The sequence below is a fragment of the Dendrobates tinctorius genome, unplaced genomic scaffold, assembly GCF_039654945.1.
Source record: "Dendrobates tinctorius isolate UK_male_01 unplaced genomic scaffold, ASM3965494v1 ptg000162l, whole genome shotgun sequence".
NCBI lineage: Eukaryota > Metazoa > Chordata > Amphibia > Anura > Dendrobatidae > Dendrobates > Dendrobates tinctorius.
In genome coordinates this window covers 65985530-66011760 of record NW_027361829.1, presented here as the reverse complement: position 1 = coordinate 66011760, position 26231 = coordinate 65985530, and the positions used below count along the sequence as shown (strand labels likewise).

Below are 26231 nucleotides of genomic sequence, written 5' to 3'. Positions count from 1 at the left end.
TCAGCCCTAAGTAATAACCCATAGACTGTATACCAAACTATAACTGTCTCTCCCTTTATTATACTGCAGCGTTCACTTACTTTCCAGGCTTCAGGTCTCGATGAACCACACCAAAGCTGTGCAGATATTCCACAGCAAGAACCGTTTCTGCAATGTACAAGCGGGTCAAGGCGAGGGGTAAACGACCATATATATCAATGAGAGTCTGACAGTCTCCTCCTAGAGCAGAAAGCAAATATGACAGGTGAGGGTTTGTTACAATGTAAATTACACATGAAGAGTGTGAATGAGAAATAAGCTGAGACATTGGGGCAGGGAGTCAATCATAGAGATACACTGTGTGATGTAGAGCATATACTGTATCCTGCAGAGTAATCCTATACAAAAAGAGAGCTGAGATCTGCCCCTGCTGGTAAACGCTTACATTACACTGTGAATCTCTGACAGCGGCATTTACAGCAGGTGACCTGGAGGTGAGCTGCTCTAAGCACTCATCGCCCCCATTCCATGTCAGTGGTTTGCTATGGCTGCTGAGTGTCTGCGGAAGACTACTATCCTTGCCATTATGGTACTTCTGTGAAGCTCAGTGTGTCACTTGGCTTCATAGGGGACCAAGATTTTCACCATATTCTGCAATGCCCATATTGCAGTACATAGTAATTACGATTATATAATCGCAAGTTCAGGTCCCTTATGGAGACTAAAAAATAAAATAATAATAAAAATATTTGGGGAAAGAAAATAAATATAAAAATCACTTTTTCTCCATTCAAAATAAATAATAAAAAAACAAATAAACTCAGATGGAATTGCAGTGTTTTTGATCGCCCAACATCAGAAAAAAATGCAATAAGAAGCAATGAAAATTATTATCTGTCAGAAAAAGGCAACCTTCCTAAACTGTTCTTATGAGCATGTAGATTAATGACATATAAATACATTGGTACCTTTATATATTTAAGCAGAAATGGGCTTAACATATATGCAATGGATATGTCTTACCTGCTTCAAAGTCCATGACCATACAAAGATGTCGTTTAGTTGGGAAGGAACAAAGCGTGGAGACAACAAAGGGACAATCAGCGAATATTGCGATGTCCCTTTCCAGATAGGCCATTTCAAGATACTTTGGAAGTTCCAGTTTACTCCGGTCTTGTTTCTTCATGGCGAATACCTTGTTTGTGTCTTTATGACGCACTAAGTTGATGGCCCTGTAGAGGAGAAAAATCCATAATTTATACAGAATTCTTACTAACAGTCTGTCTATATGTCAAATGATCCTAATAGTTAATAGTGATTAATAGTGATGAGCGAGTATGCTCGTTACTCGAGATTTCTGAGCATGCTCGGGTGGTCTCCGAATACTTTGGTCGTGCTTGGAAATTTAGTTTGTGTCACCGTAGCTGCATGATTTGTGGCTGCTGGACAGCCTGAATACATGTGAGGAGGATTGTGTGTTTGTTAGGAAATCCCCACATGTATTCAGGCTGTCTAGCAGCCACAAATCATGCAGCTGCGGTGACACAAACTAAATCTCCAAGCACATCCAATACTCGGAGAACACCCGAGCATGCTCGGAAATCTCGAGTAACGAGTATACTCGCTCGTCACTAATAGTTAATACTAGATGTATGGCCGTCACTAGAAATCAATGTTTGGAAATACACAAAATAACTCAGCATAAATGATCACTTATGGGAGGCTTTCATCCATATCACATGATAACTGAGCTGAATCGTGACAAATAGATGTGGACTAGATGACTAGATGTAGATTAGATCTAGTGCACAGTGGTACCGATTACAACAGCTTGACACACAAAAAACAAGTCCTTACAAAGCTCTATGGGATGAGAAAATAAAAATGTTACGGATCTTGGAATACAGTAACATTTAGACGTGGACTCAGATACAGGAATTTCCATAAGGCAGGACATATAGACAGAGGCATCATCATAAGGAGTTTGGGAAAAATGTAGATTATACATAACGCTCACCCAAAAGATCCACTGCCGATCTCTTTGATCTTGGTATAGTCGCTCTTACTTGGTTTTCTCATAGGGGTCAATGATCTGAGTATGGCCTAGAAGAATAAGAAATGACAATAAGATATATAAGTTGCAGGAAGATAAAAGCTGCAGATGCAGGAACTTCTCCACATTCTGTCCCCGCTGATTACCCTGCAGCAGATGTAGAGGACATGATACCAGCAGGACGCTCCCCAGACACTATTATATTATAGGGATATCCTCCATACACATGTATCATTGTATGGAGGGGATGGTAAGGGACATCACACAGAGGAGACAGGAATAATAATAATTGGTCCAATCTACATTAAGAATAGAGTTAACCCATTGTACTCTGGGGTGTAACATGTGATGTGTAATTCATACCCCGTTATCTGATGATATACAGATGTTTTCTCTGATACTTACACTGGCAGATTCGGGGATCTCTGGTGTCTCAGATATTCCACCATCAGCAGTTGCCGGCTCAGTTGTCTCTAATATAATGATAAAATAATGAGACATCATGTATTAGACGATATCAGTACTTAATATATAACACATCGATATAAGGAAGGAAAGACAAGTAAATGGTATAATACTAGTTATATGAATATTCTGCACATACTGTATATACTTATGGCACATCCATAGATAGATATACTCTACCATAAAGGTGTAATTGTTCGGGATCTGACAAGGACTTGGATGGGGACCCTGTGAGGTTCTTTGTGCATTTTGGGGCTGAGAAGATCCCAGAAGAGAGAACCAGAGGGGTTTTCAGATTTGCATGAGACCTCTCCATTACATTCTATAGGAGGTTCAGGAACCATCACCGGCCTCATACAGAGGAGTAAATTTATATATACTCTGGTGTCTCCATAATATTAACATTTGTAGGAATACGAGATGATCAGCTTACCTTCAATCAGATCACTTTTTAGCCCTGGCTCACTGGTATTGGGGTCAGTGATATTTCGGTGTTGCCCCTCTTTGGAGTCACCGGCCGGTGTTTCCTGATGGATGTAATATGTGCAATTAATATAACAATTCACAAATACTAAATTACAGTACACAAAAGACAGGACAGACTAAACCTGGATTTACATAATGGCGGGGAATATACACGGCCGTCCAGTACATCCACATTAATATATAAGGGACTTGTATATACAACAGTTCTCCAATAACATCTATTACCAGAACTGCAGCATTTACAAGAAGGAAGATTGTGAAGATAAAGCGAGACAGATGTGATATGAAAGGTCCGCACCACTGAGAACAGTACAGACTATCACCACAGAGGATGGAGCAGAGACAGGCTGCCATAAAAGATCCTGTATCTGCCTGGAGCGGACAGGGGGCTTCTAACATGAGAAATATGACAATCTGATATATGACTAGTAATCTGGAGAAGATCAGACAAGAAAGACCTGAGATATAGAAGATGATGGATTCTTACCAAATGCTTCAGTGGGCGGGCAATAAACTCTAGTACATACAGGACCTCTTGGGCCAATTGTTTAAAAAAGGCCAAATCTCCATATTGGGATCTTTCTTCAGTCTATAAAAATGGAAATAAGCAAGAAAGAAAAATCATGAGAGAAAGTAGAGAATATAGGACGCTATTTATGTCACCATTTTACTCCTGCAATCTAAAGCTACAATTAATACATATATGGATATTTCTTATAAGCTATAAATTATATTGCTATTGGCCAAAATACATATTTCATGTAAAGAAACTTGCATTTTATAAATATTATTCATTATTGTTTCATGTGCTGTGAATATTATTCATTATTATTGTTTTATGCTTTGCCCAGATTGTCTGTTATCTGTTGTAGTAATGTCCTGATGTTCTTCTGTAAATGCTCAAGATATTCTGAGCTTATACGACCTTGGTCGTATTTGGTCAGGCAGTCACTCACTAGCTTCACAACCAGCCGGTAAGTGAAGCTGAGGACGCCATCGGGTATTGGTAGCACATTGTCAGGGGCATAGGTGGTAAGAATCCCCTGGAGTAGTGCCAACTCCTCAAGTTTATCTGAAGAAATTCCAGACATTTCAAACAAATCCAAGCGCAGTCAGTATATCACCAGCTTCGCAGCCAATCACTGACAACAATGACAGTGATTGGCAGTAAGCACTTGGGTAGGTAGTGGCGGTGCATTATGATGTCATAGTGGAATCTTGTGGTGGAATGTTAGCATGTTATCAGTGATGTCATCATGGAATCAGGGACGGAATCTTAACTCATTTACAACTTTGAAAGTATAGGTACGTCCATGGTCGTGTGCCTGTCTTTTTAGGCAGCGATAGAGCCTGCATCTCTACCCACACATGACAGTTGATGGTGTGATCAGCTGTCATGTCCCGCAAATAGATGCAGATGGATTTTGGCTGTCAACCACTTAAATGCTGCTGTCAATCACTAACAACGGCATTTAAGACATTCGGACCGAAACCGTGTCTCAAGTCTCGCTCATCAGAGCCCTTGTCACATGACTCTGGGGGTTGCGATGGGTTGTCATGACAGCCGGGGGTCTGCAGAAGACCAGTGTGCCTGTCCATTGATCATCTTTTATGAACACCGACCCATGGCCGGCGTTCAGATTTTTTTTCCACCACTTAAGTAAAAAAAAAAGGACCTATACATGTTTGGTATCTGCATTCTTGTACTGTCCTGTAGAATCATATTACCAGGTCAGTTTTAGCATTTAGTGAATATTTAAAATAAAAAAAAAATATATATTGTGGAATTGCACTTTTTTGCAATTTCACCGCATTTGAATTTTTTTCCCCGTTTTCAAGTACAATATATATAATCTATGGTGTCATTAAAAACTACAACTCGGCCTGCAAAAAACAAGCCCTCATAGGCTATATTGATGGTAAAAAATGTTCTGGCTCTGAGAAGAAGGGGAGCAAAAAAACGAAAGCACAAAAACGGAAAATCGCAAGGTGGTGAAGGGGTTAAAGGGGCATCTCACCATAACGGGAAGTTGCCTAGCAACATTCTAGGAACAATTAAGTTGGCAACATTATGGGTTAAGCATCAGAACCAGAATCAGGGAAAGAGGGAAAGCCATGGCTTTGCTGTTCTGATCAGGCTTTTATATCCGTCTTTCCCACCCAAAATTATTTTAACCAGGTTTTGGAAGCTAAATATTCTTTACATGTGTAACCATTTACTTTTTTTTTGCATATTGTGACCAGGGTGGACTGAGAGTAAGATTCAGCCCTGGCATTGTAGAGCACGCAGGCCCACGCTATCACCGCCCCCCTCCCCAACTTGTATTTTATGAATATTATCCATTATTGTTTTATATGCTTTGCCCAGATTGTCTGTTACTTACCTGTTGTACTAATGTCCTGATGTTCATCTGTAAATGCTCAAGATATTCTGAGCTTATACGACCTTGTTGGTATTTGGTCAGGCAGTCGCTCACTAGCTTCATAACCAGCCGGTAAGTGAAGCTGAGGACGCCATCGGGTATTGGTAGCACATTGTCAGGGGCATGGGTGGTAAGAATCCCCTGGAGTAGTGCTAACACTTCACGTTTATGTGAAGAAATGCAAGGCATTTCCAACAAATCCAAGCGCAGTCAGTATATCACCAGCTTCGCAGCCAATCACTGACAATAATGACACCTAGGCAGTAAGCACTTGGTTAAGTAGTGGCGGTGCATTATGATGTCATAATGGAATCTTGTGGTGGAATGTTAACATGTCATCAGTAATGTCATAATGGAGTCCGAGGATGGAATCTTAAAGGGGCATCTCACCATAAAAGGAAGTTGCCTAGCAATAATTAACATGGCAACATCATAGGCTGAGCATCAGTTCCAAACTCAGGCCAGGAGGGAAGAATCATGGGTTTGATCAGTGAAGCAGGCTTTTACATCTGTCTTTCCCCCCATAAAATATGTTAAACAGAGTTTGGACGCTAAATGTTCATCACTTCTGTAAACATTTCCTTTTTCTGGATATTGTGACTTGGGATGGACTGGGACTAAAATACAGCATTCTGCATTTCAAGCCCATGCTGACACCTCCCCTTTCCCTAGATTGAGGTCTCTAATTCTAATTTTATCCTACCTGGAGGAAATCAATAATTTACTATTATTTATATTTATGGTGCTTGAACCTCTAGGTTCAAGCAACATATTGTAATCCGATTTCTTATATTTATAGTGCTTTCAATAAACCACTATATTGTAATCCGAACGCTGCTAACTTATTCTTTTTCTTCTTATTATTATTAAGTTGATTTCCGCAATTAATGCGGCCCGAACCGCTACACGCACAGAATCCGTTGAGGTGTCGTTTTGAAGCCAGCGTCCACGAGAGGTGTGCTAAGTATTTTTCGTGTCGATCGGATTTGTAGTTTTTGCGCAATTTGCGTTTGAAAATTTTTTTCCCCGTCATTGGAATGCATTGTCTCAATGCTTTTCAATGGGAAATGGCAAAACGTGCCCTGAGGCGATTGAAATGGCAGTTAAGCTCATTGATATGCGCAGGCACACCCAGTTACTATGCCAACGCCTACGAACATCACATGACACCTCCAGGACAGAGCTTCTGCCACATAATATCAGCTCTTAAAGCGAAACCCATAGCACTAATGCAAATCTAGCTTCATCACATGACGCATGCCCCTGAGAGAGAATGTCCGCCAAAGTTGATTTAGAAGCCGAGTGAGCCAAACTAGCTCTTAAAGGGCAGACGCGCCAAAGTGATTGTTAAAGGGCCAGCGTACCGAAATGAGTCTTAAAGGGCCGGCACACCAAACCGAAAGCTGAGTGACCCCAGGCTACAAATCGGAGGCTGAGCCAGCCTGGCCTCCAAATCGGAGGCTGATCGACCCCGGCATTCAAATCGGAGGCTGAGCCACCCCGGCCTCCAAATCGGAGGCTGAGCCACCCCGACCTCCAAATCAGAGGCTGAGCCACCCCGGCCTCCAAAAAAGAGGCTGAGCGACCCCAGGCTCCAAATAGGAGGCTGAGCCACCCCGGGCTCCAAATCGGAGGCTGATCCACACCGGCCTCCAAATCAGAGGCTGAGCCACCCCGGCCTCCAAATCGGAGGCTGAGCCACCCCGGCCTCCAAATCGGAGGCTGAGCCACCCCGGCCTCCAAATCAGAGGCTGAGCGACCCCGGCCTCCAAATCGGAGGATGAGCGACCCCGGCCTCCAAATCGGAGGATGAGCGACCCCGGCCTCCAAATCGGAGGCTGAGCCACCCCGGCCTCCAAATCGGAGGCTAAGCCACCCCGGCCTCCAAATCGAAGGCTGAGCCACCCCGGTCTCCAAATCGGAGGCTAAGCCACCCCGGCCTCCAAATCGAAGGCTGAGCCACCCCGGCCTCCAAGTCGGAGGCTGAGCCACCCCAGCCTCCAAATCGGAGGCTGAGCCACCCCGGCCTCCAAATCAGAGGCTGAGCCACCCCGGCCTCCAAAAAAGAGGCTGAGCGACCCCAGGCTCCAAATAGGAGGCTGAGCCACCCCGGGCTCCAAATCGGAGGCTGATCCACACCGGCCTCCAAATCAGAGGCTGAGCCACCCCGGCCTCCAAATCGGAGGCTGAGCCACCCCGGCCTCCAAATCGGAGGCTGAGCCACCCCGGCCTCCAAATCAGAGGCTGAGCGACCCCGGCCTCCAAATCGGAGGATGAGCGACCCCGGCATTCAAATCGGAGGCTGAGCCACCCCGGCCTCCAAATCGGAGGCTGAGCCACCCCGACCTCCAAATCAGAGGCTGAGCCACCCCGGCCTCCAAAAAAGAGGCTGAGCGACCCCAGGCTCTAAATAGGAGGCTGAGCCACCCCGGGCTCCAAATCGGAGGCTGATCCACACCGGCCTCCAAATCAGAGGCTGAGCCACCCCGGCCTCCAAATCGGAGGCTGAGCCACCCCGGCCTCCAAATCGGAGGCTGAGCCACCCCGGCCTCCAAATCAGAGGCTGAGCGACCCCGGCCTCCAAATCGGAGGATGAGCGACCCCGGCCTCCAAATCGGAGGCTGAGCCACCCCGGCCTCCAAATCGGAGGCTAAGCCACCCCGGCCTCCAAATCGAAGGCTGAGCCACCCCGGTCTCCAAATCGGAGGCTAAGCCACCCCGGCCTCCAAATCGAAGGCTGAGCCACCCCGGCCTCCAAGTCGGAGGCTGAGCCACCCCAGCCTCCAAATCGGAGGCTGAGCCACCCCGGCCTCCAAATCAGAGGCTGAGCCACCCCGGCCTCCAAAAAAGAGGCTGAGCGACCCCAGGCTCCAAATAGGAGGCTGAGCCACCCCGGGCTCCAAATCGGAGGCTGATCCACACCGGCCTCCAAATCAGAGGCTGAGCCACCCCGGCCTCCAAATCGGAGGCTGAGCCACCCCGGCCTCCAAATCGGAGGCTGAGCCACCCCGGCCTCCAAATCAGAGGCTGAGCGACCCCGGCCTCCAAATCGGAGGATGAGCGACCCCTGCCTCCAAATCGGAGGCTGAGCCACCCCGGCCTCCAAATCGGAGGCTAAGCCACCCCGGCCTCCAAATCGAAGGCTGAGCCACCCCGGCCTCCAAATCGGAGGCTAAGCCACCCCGGCCTCCAAATCGAAGGCTGAGCCACCCCGGCCTCCAAGTCGGAGGCTGAGCCACCCCAGCCTCCAAATCGGAGGCTGAGCCACCCCGGCCTCCAAATCAGTGGCTGAGCCACCCCGGCCTCCAAATCAGAGGCTCATCGACCCCGGCCTCCAAATCGGAGGCTCAACGACCACGGCCTCCAAATCGGAGGCTCAACGACCCCGGCCTCCAAATCGGAGGCTCAACGACCCCGGCCTCCAAATCAGAGGCTCATCGACCCCGGCCTCCAAATCGGAAGCTCATCGACCACGGCCTCCAAATCGGAGGCTCTTTTATCTCGGCCTCCAAATCGGAAGCTCATCGACCCCGGCCTCCTAATCGGAGGCTGAGCGACCCCAGCCTCCAAATCTTACACAGAGTGGCCCCACCCACCAAATTGGACCCAGAGAGGCCCTTCCCACCAAACCGGACCCTGAGGGGCCCCACCCACCAAATTGGACCCAGAGGGGCTCCACCCACAAAATCGGACCGAGAGGCCCCAGCCACAAAATCTGACCCTGAGGGGCCCCGCCCATCAAATCAGATGCTGTGGGGCCCCGCCCACTAAATTGGACCCAGAGTGGCCCCGCCCACCAAATCGGACCCTGAGAGGCCCCGCCCACCAAATTGGACCCAGAGAGGTCCAGCCCACCAAATCGGACCCAGAGTGGTCCCGCCCACCAAATCGGACCCAGAGGGGCTCCTCCCACAAAATCAGACCCTAAGGGGCCCCACCCACAAAATCAGACCCTGAGGGGCCCCTGCCACAAAATCAGACCCTGAGGGGCCCCACCCACAAAATCGGACCCTGGGGGCCCCGGGCACAAAATCGGACACTGATGGGCACCAGCCACAAAATCGGACCCTGAGGGGCCCCACCAACAAAATCGGACCCTGAGGGACCCCGGCCACACAATCAGACCCTGAGGTGCCCCAGCCACAACATCGGACCCTGAGGGGCCCCACCCACAAAATCGGACCCTCAGGGATCTTGGCCAGCAATTCAAGCCCTGAGGAGCCCAGGCCACCGAATCGGATCCTGAGGGGCCCCACCCACCAAATCAGACCCTGAGGCCAAAGTGGCCCCTGAGAGGCACCCACAGTTAAAACGGATCCTGAGTTGAAAGTCTTGCAGGGGCAGCAGGCAAGTCTCTCTTAAAGGGGCAGCCCGGGCACCATTTCAAACCACTATCTGTACTTCCTTCAAGAAATACACATCTAATTATTATTATTAAGTTGATTTCCGCAATTAATGCGGCCCGAACCGCTACACGCACAGACGCCGTTGAGGTGTCGTTTCGAAGCCAGCGTCCACGAATGGTGTGCTAAGTATTTTTTGTGTCGATCGGATTTGTAGTTTTTGCGCAATTTGCGTTTGAAAATTTTTTTTCCCGTCATTGGAATGAATTGTCTTAATGCTTTTCAATGGGGAAATTTTGCCACAGAGAAAACATGCCCTGAGGCGATTCAAATGGCAGTTAAGCTCATTGATATGCGCAGGCACACCCAATTACTATGCCAACGCCTATGACCTTTAAATGATGCCCCCAGGACACAGATTCTGCCAGATAATATCAGCTCTTAAAGCGAAACCCACAGCACAAATGCAAATCTAGCTTCATCACATGACGCATGCCCCTGAGAGAGAATGTGCGCCAAAGTGGATATAGAAGCCCAGTGCGTCAAACTGGCTCTTAAAGGGCCGACACGCGAAAGTGATTCTTAAAGGGCCGACGCACCAAAATGAGTCTTAAAGGGCCGGCGCGCCAAATCGAAAGCTGACTGACCCCAGGCTCCAAATCGGAGGCTGATTGACCACGGCCTACAAATCGGAACTAGAGTGGCCTCGCCCACCAAATCGGACTCTGTGGGGCCCCGCCCACCAAATCAGAACCAGAGTGGCCCCGCCCACCAAATCGGACCCAGAGTGGCCCCGCCGCCAAATCGGACCCAGAGTGGCCCCGCCCGCCAAATCGGACCCAGAGTGGCCCCGCCCGCCAAATCAGACCCAGAGTGGCTACGCCCACCAAATAGGACTCTGTGGGGCCCCGCCCACCAAATCGGACCCTGACGGGCCCCGTCCACCAAATCGGACCCAGAGGGGGTCCGCCCGCCAAATCAGACCCAGAGGGGCCCCGTCCAACCAATCGGACCCAGAGGGGCCCCGTCCACCGAATCGGACCCTGAGTGGCCCCGCCCACCGAATCGGACCCTGAGGGGCCCCGTCCACCAAATCGGACCCAGAGGGGCCCCGCCCACCAAATCAGACCCTGAGGGGCCCCGCCCACCAAATCGGACCCAGAGTGGACCCACCAACCAAATCTGACTCTGAGGGGCCCCGCCCACCAACTTGGACCCTGAGGGGCCCCGTCCACCAAATCGGACCCAGAGGGGCCCCGTCCACCAAATCGGACCCAGAGGGGCCCCGCCCACCAAATCAGACCCTGAGGGGCTCCGCCCACCAAATCAGACCTTGAGGGGCCCTGCCCACCAAATCAGATCGCATCCACCAATTGAAGCCCTGAGGAGCCCAGGCCACCGCATCGGATCCTGAGGGTTCCCACCCACCAAATCAGCCCCTGAGGGGCCCCACCCACCAAATTGGACCTGGAGAGGCCCCACCCACCAACTTGGACCCAGAGGGGCTCCGCCCACAAAATCAGACCCCCCTCTAGTCCTGGTATGCATTACTCCCTCGTCGCTGTCCTGGTATGCATGGCTCCCCCCTCCCGTCATATGCATGCTTCCTATGATAAAAAAACAGAAAATTCCGCCAACGCACACATTTATTGCATTTCATAGTGATCTTAACATAGCACAACCCGTGTGCTGGATCATAGTACTGGACACATCAAAACATGCATAGATGGCAAAAAAGAGATGTACTAGTCCAAAATAATTACAAATAATGTAGAAAATTTTATTGTTTAAAAATTTCACTAACAAAGTGCGCTCAGAAAAAACACAGGGAAGGACATGAGGAAAATTATGGAAATAGTGCACAATATGTAGCTGTAGAAAAGGCGCTACACCCCAATGAAAAACCACATAAAGAAATTACAAAATTACTAAGAAAATATTCCTATACTCTCTCACTCAATACTCTCTCACCCACAAAGCTCTCCACTGTTCTGCACCGCCTTATATCTCCTCTCTTATCTCTGTCTATCGCCCTACACGTGCCCTCCGTTCTACAAATGACCTAAGACTAACATCCCCCGTAATCCGAACCTCGCACCTCCGTCTCCAAGACTTCTCTCGTGCTGCTCCAGCTCTCTGGAATGCACTTCCCCAGACGATCAGACTGATACCTAGCCCTGACCTATTCAAGCGCGCTTTGAAAACCCATCTCTTCAAAGAAGCCTATCACATCAACTACTCAGCAAGCTAACTTTGCCCTGTTCCCTCCTTCCAAATATTATTCTGAATCTGCACCCTACTATTCATCTGTCTCCACACCCTTCATGCACATGATAACTGCACTTGATACTTGTCTATTGCACTTAAACACACGGGCTGATGACCGGATCATGCAGCCTTATATGAAAATCCCTATTATAATTGCCAGACCTGAATTAACAAGCATTTCTCACCTACTGTGTCCCCCCATTTCCTTGTAGATTGTAAGCTTGCGAGCAGGGACCTCACTCCTAATGTCATTATTTGAATTGTCTTAACTTGTATTGAATTTATTGTCTGTACATGTCCCCGCTTAATTGTAAAGTGCTGCGGAATATGTTGGCGCTATATAAATAAAAATTATTATTATTATTATTCCTAATGGGGAAGAGCCAGATATTATAAATAGAGATATATAGGACAAATGTCTATATCACATGTTCTAATGATGGTAGGTCAGCAAATAAAAAGTTATACCGAGAATGGCAATATTACCTACATGCAGAAAGAGGCTCAGCTTTCAGTGGTGATCCAGGGGGTGTGCGCGCTCGCCCCAACGCACGTTTCTGCCTTTGCCTTCGTCAGTGGGCACAATAGCATCTGCCATGGCTGAAGACCGAGACCCGACCCCCCCCACACCGACTGGCGGCGGCGATAAGCCCCTGCCACTGATGGACAGTGGCTATATGCCGCCGCCGTTGCCATCAGCTCGCCGTTACCATCAGCTCCCCTCCCCCTTCCCTCCGTTTCTGTGATCACTGTGATAAACTCTCACAGTGATCAAAATAAAAAAGTAAGTACACCCCCATTTATCACCCCCATTTATCACCCCCATAGGCAGGCATAAATAATAAAATAAAAAAAATATAGGGTTAGGGTTAGAAATAGGGTTAGGGTTGGAATTAGGGTTAGGGTTGGAATTAGGGTTAGGGTTGGAATTAGGATTAGCATTGTAATTAGGGTTAAGATTAGGGTTAGGTGTGGGTTGGGGTTAGGGTTAGGCTTGTGGTTAGGGTTCGAGTTGGGATTAGGGTTTGGGGTGTGTTGGGGCTAGAGTTGGAGTTAGAATTGAGGGGTTTCCACTGTTTAGGCACATCACGACGTCTCCAAACGCGACATGGCGCCACCATTTATTCCATCCAATTTTGCGTTAAAAAATTCAAACAGTGCTCCCTCCATTCCGAGCCCCGATGTGAGCTCAAACAGTGGTTTACCCCCACATATGGGATATCAGCGTACTCAGGAAAAATTGCATAACAACTTTGGCCATCTAATTTCTCCTGTTACCCTTGGGAAAATAAAAAATTGGGGGCTAAAATAAATATTTTTGTGGAAAAAAAATGATTTTTTATTTTCACGGCTCTGCATTATATACTTCTGTGAAGCACTTGGGGGTTCAAAGTGCTCACCACACATCTAGATAAGTTCCTTGGGGGGTCTAGTTTCCAAAATGGGGTCACTTGTGGGGGGTTTCCACTTTTTAGGCACATCAGAGGCTCTGTAAACGTAACATGACACCCGCAGACCATTCCATCAAGTCGGTATTTCAAAACGTCACTACTTCCCTTCCGAGCCCCGACTTGTGCCCAAACAGTGGTCCCCCCCACACATGGGGTACCAGCGTACTCAGGACAAACTGGACAAAAACATTTGGGGTCCAATTTATCCTGTTACCCTTGTGAAAATAAAAAATTGTGGGCTAAATCATTTTTTGAGGAAAAATTTTTAAAAAAAAAATTCTTACAGCTCGGCGTTATACACTTCTGTGAAGCACCTGGGGGGTTCAAGTGCTCACTATGCATCTAGATAAGTTCCTTAGGCGGTCTAGTTTCCAAAATGGGGTCATTTGTGGGGGAGCGCCAAAGTTTAGGCACACAGGGGCTCTGCAAACACAACATGGTGTCCGCTAACGATTGGAGATAATTTTCCATTCAAAAAGTCAAATGGCGCTCCTTCCCTTCTGAGCCCTGCAGTGCGCCCAAACAATGGTTCCCCCCACATATGGGGTATCGGTGTACTCAGGACAAACTGGACAACAACTTTAGGGGTCCAGTTTATCCTGTTACCCTTGGGAAAATAAAAAACAGCGGGCTAAAAAAATCATTTTTGAGGGAAAAAAAATGATTTTTTATTTTCATGGCTCTGCATTTATAAACTTCTGTGAAGCACTTGGGGGTTCAAAGTGCTCACTACACATCTAGATAAGCTCCTTGGGGGATCTAGTTTCCAAAATGGGGTCACTTGTGGGTGCTTTCTACTGTTTAGGCACATCAGGGGCTCTGCAAATGCAACATGATGCCCGCAGAACATTCCATCAAAGCCTGCATTCCAAAATGGCACTCCTTCCCTTCTTAGCTCTCCCATGCGCCCAAACAGTAGTTCCCCCCACATATGAGGTATCAGTGTACTCAGGACAAATTGCACAACAACTTTTGTGGTCCAATTTCTCCTGTTAGCCTTGTGAAAATAAAAAATAGCGGGCTAAAAAATCATTTTTGAGGAAAAAAAGATTTTTTTATTTTCACTGCTCTGCGTTATACACTTCTGTGAAGCACATGGGGGTTCAAAGTGCTCACTATGCATCTAGATAAGTTCCTTATGGGGTTTAGTTTCCAAAATGGGGTCACTTGTGGTGGAGCTCCAATGTTTATGTACACAGGGGCTCTCCAAACGCGACATGGTGTCCGCTAACGATTGGAGCTAATTTTCCATTCAAAAAGTCAAATGGTGCTCCTTCCCTTCTGGGCCCTGCCGTGTGCCCTAACAGTGGTTTGTGACCACATATGAAGTATCGGTGTACTCAGGAGAAATTGCCCAACAAATTTTAGGATCCATTTTATCCTGTTGCCACTCACGTCCCTCCCTCTTTCACTCCACATACGACCCTTTCTCTCACTCCATCTCTCACACTCACACAGTCATCGCCGCTGCTCCACGATCCCCGACATCTTCTTCCGCCGGCGCCATCTTGGATACCGTTGTAGTCCATGCCGGCGACATGTTCTTGCAGTGACGCCATCTTGGATTGGCGAAATCCCGCGATACTCAAGATGGCGTCGCCGCAAGAACATGTCACATGCGTGGACGATGTCGGAATCCACGATGGCGTCGGCGAAATCTCGCGAGATTTCGCTGATGCCAACTTGGATCCCGCAGAATGTCGTCATTTACCTCACGTTGACTTGCTGTGCGGACGTGTTGCCTTGCTCCTCTGCCTGTTCACTGCCGGTGTCTAATTGCAGGGCCAATTTGCCTTGACCACTTCATAACTACTGCTGCTTTGCTCCTCTGCCTGTTCACTGCCGGTGTCTAATTACAGGGCCAGTTTGCCTCTACCACTTCATAACTACTGCTGGGCAATTACAGGGCCAATTTGCCGCTACCACTTCATAACTACTGCTGGGCAATTACAGGGCCAATTTGCCGCTACCACTTCATAACTACTGCTGGGCAATTACAGGGCCAATTTGCCGCTATCACTTCATAACTACTGCTGGGCAATTACAGGGCCAATTTGCCGCTACCACTTCATAACTACTGCTGGGCAATTACAGGGCCAATTTGCCGCTATCACTTCATAACTACTGCTAGGCAATTACAGGGCCAATTTGCCGCTATCACTTCATAACTACTGCTGGGCAATTATAGGGCCAATTTGCCGCTACCACTTCATAACTACTGCTGGGCAATTACAGGGCCAATTTGCCGCTACCACTTCATAACTACTGCTGGGCAATTACAGGGCCAATTTGCCGCTACCACTTCATAACTACTGCTGGGCAATTACAGGGCCAATTTGCCGCTACCACTTCATAACTACTGCTGGGCAATTACAGGGCCAATTTGCCGCTACCACTTCATAACTACTGCTGGGCAATTACAGGGCCAATTTGCCATTACCACTTCATAACTACTGCTGGGCAATTACAGGGCCAATTTGCCGTTACCACTTCATAACTACTGCTGGGCAATTACAGGGCCAATTTGCCATTACCACTTCATAACTACTGCTGGGCAATTACAGGGCCAATTTGCCATTACCACTTCATAACTACTGCTGGGCAATTACAGGGCCAATTTGCCGTTACCACTTCATAACTACTGTTGGGCAATTACAGGGCCAATTTGCCGCTACCACTTCATAACTACTGCTGGGCAGTTACAGGGCCAATTAGTATCTGTTAACACTAAGCTACTCCAGGACGCCTTCTTCACTGCCAGATAACTGCCAAATAGACTCCTTTACCTGTGCCAACATGAGTCATCAGCTTTAGCACTACGACAAAAACAACGCCGTGCTAATGAGACTCCTGAGGAAAAACACCATCGCCTTGACAAGATTAAGGCTTATAAATGCCGTCGCCTCACACACGAATCCCCTAACTCTAAATCCATTAGATTGGCTGAAGAAGCATTTGCACTCCATCTCCGTCAACAACAGACGGTTTCTTCCTCATCATTATTATTAGACTCACAACAGAATGCTTCCACATCAGCATGTGGAACAAGTTACTACCACACTTCATCCTATATGCCGTTCACTGACATAACTAATCAGCAATCTGTTTCTGCCCTATCAATACCACCATTAGTCAATACCGATGCACAGTATGGCAATGCCAGTGAAAGGAAAGCCGCTTTAGCACTACGTCAAAAAGAGACTCCTGAGGAAAAACAGCATCGCCTTGACAAGATTAAGGCTTATAAACGCCGTTCCCTCACACACAAATCCCCTAACTCTAAATCCATTAGATTGGCTGAAGAAGCCTTTGCACACCATCACTGCCGACAATAGACGGCTTCTTCCTCATCATAATTAGTAGACTCACAACAGGATGCTTCCACATCAGCATGTGGAACAAGTTACTACCACACTTCATCCTATATGCCGTTCACTGACATAACTAATCAGCAATCTGTTTCTGCCCTATCAATACCACCATTAGTCAATACCGACGCACCGTTTCTTCACATACAAGCTGCACAAGTTAGCCCGCAGAAAGTGCAACCAAGACAAATATATGTTGGTCTCAAAACTAGGCGCACCCCCTCGGTTGGACATGCACTTCTACTACAACCTCACATTTTCACTAATGATGAAAATAGTATTACTTAACACAGCTGTGGTGACATGACCCATGTATGTGAGCATTGCCAAGCTTTGCATTTTGCAGCAGAGATACCTTCTGATAACAACTTTATGCTCTGCTGTCAGAAGGGTAAAGTCCATGTACCTATACTACAATATCCTGATGTCTTTACACGTTTGCTGAAAGGGCAAAGTGAATTTAGCAAAAATGTCATGGATAATATTCGAAGTATTAACAGTTCCTTTGCTTTTGCCTCCATGGGTGCAAATATTTCACCACCTCCTGGATATGGCCCATACTGTTTCCGCATACATGGGCAGATCTATCATAGAACTGGAACACTACATCCCTCAGATGACCAACAACGCGCATTTGCCCAACTTTGCATTCTCGATACCGCTACTGCAAACGAACAACGCTTACGATGTAAAGGAAATCAAAAATGTCATCCTACATTGATGAACATTATTGCCCTTCAAATCCAAACTATTAATCCTTTTGTGGCAGCTTATCAAATGTTACGTGATGTGGAAGAGCAAGAAAAAATTAACTCTCTACAAAACAGAACTGTCATGCCAAACATCACTATGGCTATTAAACAAGATCGTACTCAAGACCCTCGACGCTACAATAATCCCACTGTCAGTGAAGTAGCAGTCGTGTTTCAAAATGACAATGGTGAGCCACCTTTCAATAGAGACATATTAATTCATTTAAAACCTGATCCCCACAACCCTTTAGCTCCAAAAACACAACAAATTAGCATTCTCCATAGCAATTTGGATGCCCTCCTCTATCCAATATTTTTCCCTTATGGAGACCAAGGATGGCATGATGGACTCAAACAACAAGGCAAAAGTTCGAGGAGGATCACACAACTCCAAAACTATTGCTACATGTTATCTGTCAGAAATTACTTTAATCCACTCCTCAATGGTGGTAAGCTAACACAGCAATATTTAGAATAAATAGGTAGAAGACATAATAATGTGGAGGCCGGATAATCAATGATTAAACGACCATGAAAAAATGATCAATAATATATATTGTATATCATGATCCACATATTAAGACTAACCAATATAAGGAACACTGCACATTTAATAGAAACTACCCAAAAAGGAAAAAGCAGTCAAAATTCCATAAAATACAAGTTTTATTAGATGATATTTAAAAAATTGTTATAAGGACATACAGTGCATGGTTGGGGAGAGACAGAAAATATAACGACATCATGGTCAAAAGGACCAGCCAAACTGCGAGCATAGCACCAGGAAATAAAAATGTGTAGGATGTAAGCAGATTTCCGATAATCGGTCAGGGAAAGAGTGGCAACCATTGTTATGGCAAGGAGTGTACAGAGACATCACCATGTAGCCAAAGGCTACTGCCCTTTCAAATAAAAGAATTCCCTGCCCGTAGAGTGCACACAACATACATAACCGATGCTATGTAAAGCATCAGAGATAGAAGCAAATAGCTATATTCCTATACCTGGAAGCAGTGGTGGCAGTGAGGTCGATCCAGTCCCCGACGCGCGTTTCGGAGCCAGAGGACTCCTTCCTCAGGAGGCCCCTGAGGAAGGGGTCCTCTGGCTCCGAAACGCGCGTCGGGGACTGGATCGACCTCACTGCCACCACTGCTTCCAGGTATAGGAATATAGCTATTTGCTTCTATCTCTGATGCTTTACATAGCATCGGTTATGTATGTTGTGTGCACTCTACGGGCAGGGAATTCTTTTATTTGAAAGGGCAGTAGCCTTTGGCTACATGGTGATGTCTCTGTACACTCCTTGCCATAACAATGGTTGCCACTCTTTCCCTGACCGATTATCGGTAATCTGCTTACATCCTACACATTTTTATTTCCTGGTGCTATGCTCGCAGTTTGGCTGGTCCTTTTGACCATGATGTCGTTATATTTTCTTTCTCTCCCCAACCATGCACTGTATGTCCTTATAATAATTTTTTAAATATCATCTAATAAAACTTGTATTTTATGGAATTTTGACTGCTTTTTCCTTTTTGGGTAGTTTCCACAGCAATATTTAGTAGATGCTTATGTCAAAATCGAAGCTAATCGCCTACATTACATCCACAACCACCAAAAAGATTTAAAAGTGGAGGATTACTGCCTCCTTCAAGAACATCTACTCAAAAAATCGGTTCAAAAGGGCATCCTTATTGGAAAAACCGTCATTGTACCATCTTCTTTTGAAGGCAGTCCAAGAAACATGAAAATAGGGGGGGAAGCCAGCACTGCTTGAGGTTAGAACGCATAAATTGGAGTGCATATGCACATAATATCTAGCTGTATTCAAAAATGAGATATTTAGCAAAAAAATTGATCAATTCAATTGAGCCACCCCGCCGCGCCAAGGCAATCTCATGTGGGGGGTCCTACTCTACATTTTTAATAAATGCTGTACCATTACGGCCTCGTAAATACATTTAGAGCATGACCACATCAAGTGCAATCTGTACCTGGACATTACTGGATCGCTCCCATGAAGCCAGATGAAGCAAGTGCAGATGAAGGCCAACCAGTTCTGAACATAGACATATCAGGATTGGCCTCCACACATTGCCCGACCAGCAAACATAGATGAAGGGCGATGTTGGCCCAGACACAGGTGCACAATTAAATAAAGCTTGGGGCAGGGCGGGGCTGCCGTGTGTGTGCACAGCAGCCTAATCCATCACAATGAACACAGAAAAATTATAGCGGACATAACCAAGCGTGCACGGCAATAGTGGTGGTGAGCCACAAACAAACAACAAGAAAATAGGGGGGGAAGTCCGCACTGCTTGAGGTTAGAACGCATAAATTGGAGTGCATATGCACATAATATCTAACTGTATTCAAAAATGAGATATTTAGCAAAAAAATTGATCAATTCAATTGAGCCACCCCGCCGCGCCAAGGCAATCTCATGTGGGGGGTCCTACTCTACATTTTTAATAAATGCTGTGCCATTCCGGCCTCCTAAATACATTTAGAGCATGACCACATCAAGTGCAATCTGTACCTGGACATTACTGGATCGCTCCCATGAAGCCAGATGAAGCAAGTGCAGATGAAGGCCAACCAGGTCTGAACATAGACATATCAGGATTGGCCTCCACACATTGCCCGACCAGCAAACATAGATGAAGGGCGATGTTGGCCCAGACACAGGTGCACAATTAAATAAAGCTTGGGGCAGGGCGGGGCTGCCGTGTGTGTGCACAGCAGCCTAATCCATCACAATGAACACAGAAAAATTATAGCGGACATAACCAAGCGTGCACGGCAATAGTGGTGGTGAGCCACAAACCAACAACAAGAAAATAGGGGGGGAAGCCAGCACTGCTTGAGGTTAGAACGCATAAATTGGAGTGCATATGCACATAATATCTAGCTGTATTCAAAAATGAGATATTTAGCATAAAATTTGATCAATTCAATTGAGCCACCCCGCCGCGCCAAGGCAATCTCATGTGGGGGGTCCTACTCTACATTTTTAATAAATGCTGTACCATTACGGCCTCGTAAATACATTTAGAGCATGACCACATCAAGTGCAATCTGTACCTGGACATTACTGGATCGCTCCCATGAAGCCAGATGAAGCAAGTGCAGATGAAGGCCAACCAGTTCTGAACATAGACATATCAGGATTGGCCTCCACACATTGCCCGACCAGCAAACATAGATGAAGGGCGATGTTGGCCCAGACACAGGTGCACAATTAAATAAAGCTTGGGGCAGGGCGGGGCTGCCGTGTGTGTGCACAGCAGCCTAATCCATCACAATGAACACAGAAAAATTATAGCGGACATAACCAAGCGTGCACGGCAATAGTGGTGGTGAGCCACAAACAAACAACAAGAAAATAGGGGGGGAAGCCAGCACTGCTTGAGGTTAGAACGCATAAATTGGAGTGCATATGCACATAATATCTAGCTGTATTCAAAAATGAGATATTTAGCAAAAAAATTGATCAATTCAATTGAGCCCCCCCCTCCGCGCCAAGGCAATCTCATGTGGGGGGTCCTACTCTACATTTTTAATAAATGCTGTGCCATTCCGGCCTCCTAAATACATTTAGAGCATGACCACATCAAGTGCAATCTGTACCTGGACATTACTGGATCGCTCCCATGAAGCCAGATGAAGCAAGTGCAGATGAAGGCCAACCAGGTCTGAACATAGAAATATCAGGATTGGCCTCCACACATTGCCCGACCAGCAAACATAGATGAAGGGCGATGTTGGCCCAGACACAGGTGCACAATTAAATAAAGCTTGGGGCAGGGCGGGGCTGCCGTGTGTGTGCACAGCAACCTAATCCATCACAATGAACACAGAAAAATTATAGCGGACATAACCAAGCGTGCACGGCAATAGTGGTGGTGAGCCACAAACCAACATCAAGAAAATAGGGGGGGAAGCCAGCACTGCTTGAGGTTAGAACGCATAAATTGGAGTGCATATGCACATAATATCTAGTTGTATTCAAAAATGAGATATTTAGCAAAAAAATTGATCAAAAATTGCACGCTTGGTTATGTCCGCTTTAATTTTTCTGTGTTCATTGTGATGGATTAGGCTGCTGTGCACACACACGGCAGCCCCGCCCTGCCCCAAGCTTTATTTAATTGTGCACCTGTGTCTGGGCCAACATCGCCCTTCATCTATGTTTGCTGGTCGGGCAATGTGTGGAGGCCAATCCTGATATGTCTATGTTCAGACCTGGTTGGCCTTCATCTGCACTTGCTTCATCTGGCTTCATGGGAGCGATCCAGTAATGTCCAGGTACAGATTGCACTTGATGTGGTCATGCTCTAAATGTATTTAGGAGGCCGTAATGGCACAGCATATATTAAAAATGTAGAGTAGGACCCCCCACATGAGATTGCCTTGGCGCGGAGGGGTGGCTCAATTGAATTGATCAATTTTTTTGCTAAATATCTCATTTTTGAATACAGCTAGATATTATGTGCATATGCACTCCAATTTATGCGTTCTAACCTCAAGCAGTGCTGGCTTCCCCCCTATTTTCTTGTTGTTGGTTTGTGGCTCACCACCACCATTGCCGTGCACGCTTGGTTATGTCCGCTTTAATTTTTCTGTGTTCATTGTGATGGATTAGGCTGCTGTGCACACACACGGCAGCCCCGCCCTGCCCCAAGCTTTATTTAATTGTGCACCTGTGTCTGGGCCAACATCGCCCTTCATCTATGTTTGCTGGTCGGGCAATGTGTGGAGGCCAATCCTGATATGTCTATGTTCAGACCTGGTTGGCCTTCATCTGCACTTGCTTCATCTGGCTTCATGGGAGCGATCCAGTAATGTCCAGGTACAGATTGCACTTGATGTGGTCATGCTCTAAATGTATTTAGGAGGCTGTAATGGCACAGCATTTATTAAAAATGTAGAGTAGGACCCCCCACATGAGATTGCCTTGGCGCGGCGGGGTGACTCAATTGAATTGATCAATTTTTTTGCTAAATATCTCATTTTTGAATACAGCTAGATATTATGTGCATATGCACTCCAATTTATGCGTTCTAACCTCAAGCAGTGCTGGCTTCCCCCCCTATTTTCTAGTCCAAGAAACATGCAGCAGCGCTACCAGGATGCTATGGCTATTGTTACGAAGTATGGTCGACCAGATCTATTTATCACCATGACATGTAATCCTATGTGGAGTGAGATTACTACACATTTAGAACCGTGGCAGCGTGTTGAACACAGACCAGACTTGGTTGCACGCGTCTTTAAAATTAAACTGGAATCCCTCTTAAAAGATATTAGCAGTGGATTATTTGGAAACTTCACTGCAATGGTCCATGTCATTGAATTTCAGAAGCGTGGTCTCCCACACGCTCATATTTTAATTAGAGTTGAGCGACTTTTGTTTTTTTATGGTCGAGTTTCGTTTCGTGAAACCCGACTTTTCCAAAAGTCGGGTCGAGCAAGATCGGCCGATTATAGGGAAAAGTCGGGGTCGTCCCGAAACACGAAACCCAATGTAAGTCAATGGGGAATAAAAGTCGGCAGTGAGAGGAGGACAGGAAACACACCTACAATGCTCATTTGAATGCCAAAAGCATCATTTCTTCTTACTTAAGCTGGTCAACCTTAATTAACTTCATAATACAAGTTACGCACTGAAAAATGGGGGTTATTTGGCTAAAGTTGTTGGGGGGTAGGGCTGGCTCCAGGTTTTCATGTGCCCTGGGCGAAAGAGCGCCCCTTTAACACATACCACAACTCACCATGCTCCGATACGGCAGAGAAATAGCGGTATAGTACAATGAAAAATACCTCACTTTTTACATCTCATGACGAGGCCCATCTATTTCTCCATACAGAATCATTGGTCCCATATAATGTTTGAAACAGTATATGATGCGCTCCACATAATGCTACAGTATATGTTGGTCCCCATGGATGAAGCTCCACTCTCTTATGGGCCCAAATAATGCTCCAAACATAATGGGCCCCATTTCTAATGCTCTAGTGTATAATGTGCCCTGTAAATGCTGCTCCAGTGTCTGATGTCCACCTTTGGAATGTTCCAGTGTATGGTGGGCCCCATCTATCATTCTCCAGAGTATAGTGCTCCCCAAAAATTGCTGTCCCAACATTGAAAACAATCAAATAAGTCTCCTCGCTAGGGAATCCCTGTACTGGTCTGGACTCCTCGTCGTCCCCATCTTCCATCTCACTGCACAGTATTTCAACCTTGCAAGTGCTGTGATCCTGAGCAAGCAGGGGGGGCCCACTCGTTGGCAATGGCACTGGCACAGGGCCCCTGATAGTACGGTGGTGTGTCTGATGGCGGTTGGGCCGAACCTGCACTTTCATCTGCAGCTTCCTCTTTGTCACCGTGTAAGATGGAACTGTATATGGGAAGGGTAACCTGAGTTTCATCAGGGTCAGATTCAGGCCGGGTAGCGTGCGAGTGGAATGTAGTGGTCTGGGTCAATGTACCAGCAGATTCATCGAGCAGTGGCTGGGCATCAGTGCACTTGTGTCGCCCCCAGGAGTACGGTCGCCACAGTGGCATTACCTTCCTCCTAGGGAGTGTGATGTCATGCTTGGGAGCAACGAAGGATCTCTCTAGCAGGTTAACTGATTGGGCGGCGTTATTCCCACGAGTCATGACCCTCCAAACAGCGTTCATGAAGGCAAAGTGTTTGTTTTCCGTGGGCAGTATGGTTGCAAAGCTGAACCTTAAAGGAATGTCCAGAAGGGCACCACCAGGAGTGGAGCCTACGGCGTAATTTGACTCAACACGGGCAACCTCAACCATGCCAGCTACAGAACATATGCACACATTGCAAGCTTAATTCCGTTAACGATCGAGACTCCGTCATGCCCCGCGGTCCGAGTCCGGCTTACTAAAGGAACACGTGAGGCTCTGGCACATGAGATTGGCCAATAACTGGTGTGTCATGCCCTTACATGTCCGTGGCTGCATGTGCGTTACACTGAAAAGGCCAGCGTTTGTAGCTTACAGGTGCAGATAACCCGCTGAACAACGTTAGTGATGGGGATCACTGATTACAATTATTACTCGCGAACGATGATTTCCCAGTAAGTGCAGGTCAACCGCAGTTCCGGAATTAGGCCTAACCATCATTCCTGAAAAAATGAAAAACTTACGTGTGCAAACCACAGGTGCTGTAGCTTGCTTAACAGCTCGCCAGCCGTTCTCACGCCCAGTATGGATTACACGTGATTGCACAAAGGTGAGAAAGGGTACTGTATCCCCAGATAACATGTATGGATAGCGTACACATTCAAAAGATATGTCTATACATCAGGAGGCAGGCTCAGACGGTGTTAGGCCCAGTATGGCTTGCACGTGATTGCACAAAGGTGAGAAAGGGTACCGTATCCCCGGATAACATGTATGGATAGCGTACACATTCAAAAGATATGTCTATACATCAGGAGGCAGGCTCAGACGGTGTTAGGCCCAGTATGGCTTGCACGTGATTGCACAAAGGTGAGAAAGGGTACCGTATCCCCGGATAACATGTATGGATAGCGTACACATTCAAAAGATATGTCTATACATCAGGAGGCAGGCTCAGACGATGTCAGGCACAGTATGGATTTGACGGCCCAGACTACACAGCGGAGGAGCAGGGAGAGGTAAAGATTGCAAATGCTGGGGCCCTGCCCAAGCAAGGGGGGCCCACTCGTGGGTGTCAGTACTGGCACTGGGCCCCTCATAGTACGGCGGTGTGTCTGATGGCGGATGTGCACCACCACCGTCAGAGACACTTGATTGCACTATGAAGGACCCTGTGCCAGTGCCCGCGCCCAAGAGTCGGCCTACCCACCTGTCCAGGGCAACGGCACTCGCACGGTGTCGTGCGCTAGGTGGTGTCCCCGGCCATGGGGGGGGAGGCAGCACAGTTAGGGAGTTTTAGAAAGTGGCATATGCTGATGTTGGACATTCAGCTGATGCAAAAGGCGAAATAGGTCAAGTCCCAGGAAGAGGTGGACCAAAGCAAGCCATTTTTCTGTCACCCTATGTGTCATCAGGGGAAGGTGGGACAAAATCCTTGGAAACCCATGCATGGTTCATTTTAATGAAGGTTAGATCATCCACATTTTGGGCTGACAGACGGGTCCTTTTTTCTGTCAGGATTGATCCAGCTGCACTGAAGACTCTTTCCAATAGCACACTTGTAGCTGGGCAAGCGAGCTCCTGTAAGGCATATTGTGCCAATTCAGGCCAGGTGTCCAGTTTAGCGGCCCAATAGTCAAAGGGGAATGACCTGTGTGGGAGGACATCGATATGGGAGGAAAAGTAGTTTGTAACCATAGTTGACAACTGCTGTCTCCTGTCACTTTCCATCGATGCTGTATTACCAGTTGTGTGAGCGGTACTTGAAAAATCAGTCCACAACATTGTCATGAAACCCCAGTCTCCAACTCCACTTCTGCTGTGTGCACCATGAACACCTCTGCCAAGCTGCCCCCGGCCCATACGGCTCGTGTGAGAACCATCACCGCTGCTGTGTGCTGGGAATGCCTCAAGCAACCGATTTACCAGAGTTGCTTGTTTATTAGCCAATATTAGGTCAAGGTTCTCCTGTGGCATGATGTTTTGTAATTTGCCTTTAT

At 47.0% G+C, this 26231-nt stretch overlaps 1 protein-coding gene across 1 annotated transcript in view; it reads right to left on the bottom strand.

Annotated features, from left to right (window-relative positions):
- LOC141052768 (microtubule-associated serine/threonine-protein kinase 3-like) overlaps nucleotides 1-26231 on the bottom strand; it is a 110413-nt gene that overhangs the window by 6302 nt on the left and 77880 nt on the right. The window contains exons 3-8 of the mRNA XM_073550072.1: nucleotides 3471-3572; nucleotides 2931-3024; nucleotides 2438-2505; nucleotides 1997-2082; nucleotides 1003-1211; nucleotides 81-219 (exon numbers count right to left, since the gene is read on the bottom strand). Coding sequence (XP_073406173.1) covers nucleotides 81-219; nucleotides 1003-1211; nucleotides 1997-2058 — 410 coding nt within the window. The 5' untranslated portion in view covers nucleotides 2059-2082; nucleotides 2438-2505; nucleotides 2931-3024; nucleotides 3471-3572. The remainder of the gene's footprint in view (nucleotides 1-80; nucleotides 220-1002; nucleotides 1212-1996; nucleotides 2083-2437; nucleotides 2506-2930; nucleotides 3025-3470; nucleotides 3573-26231) is intronic.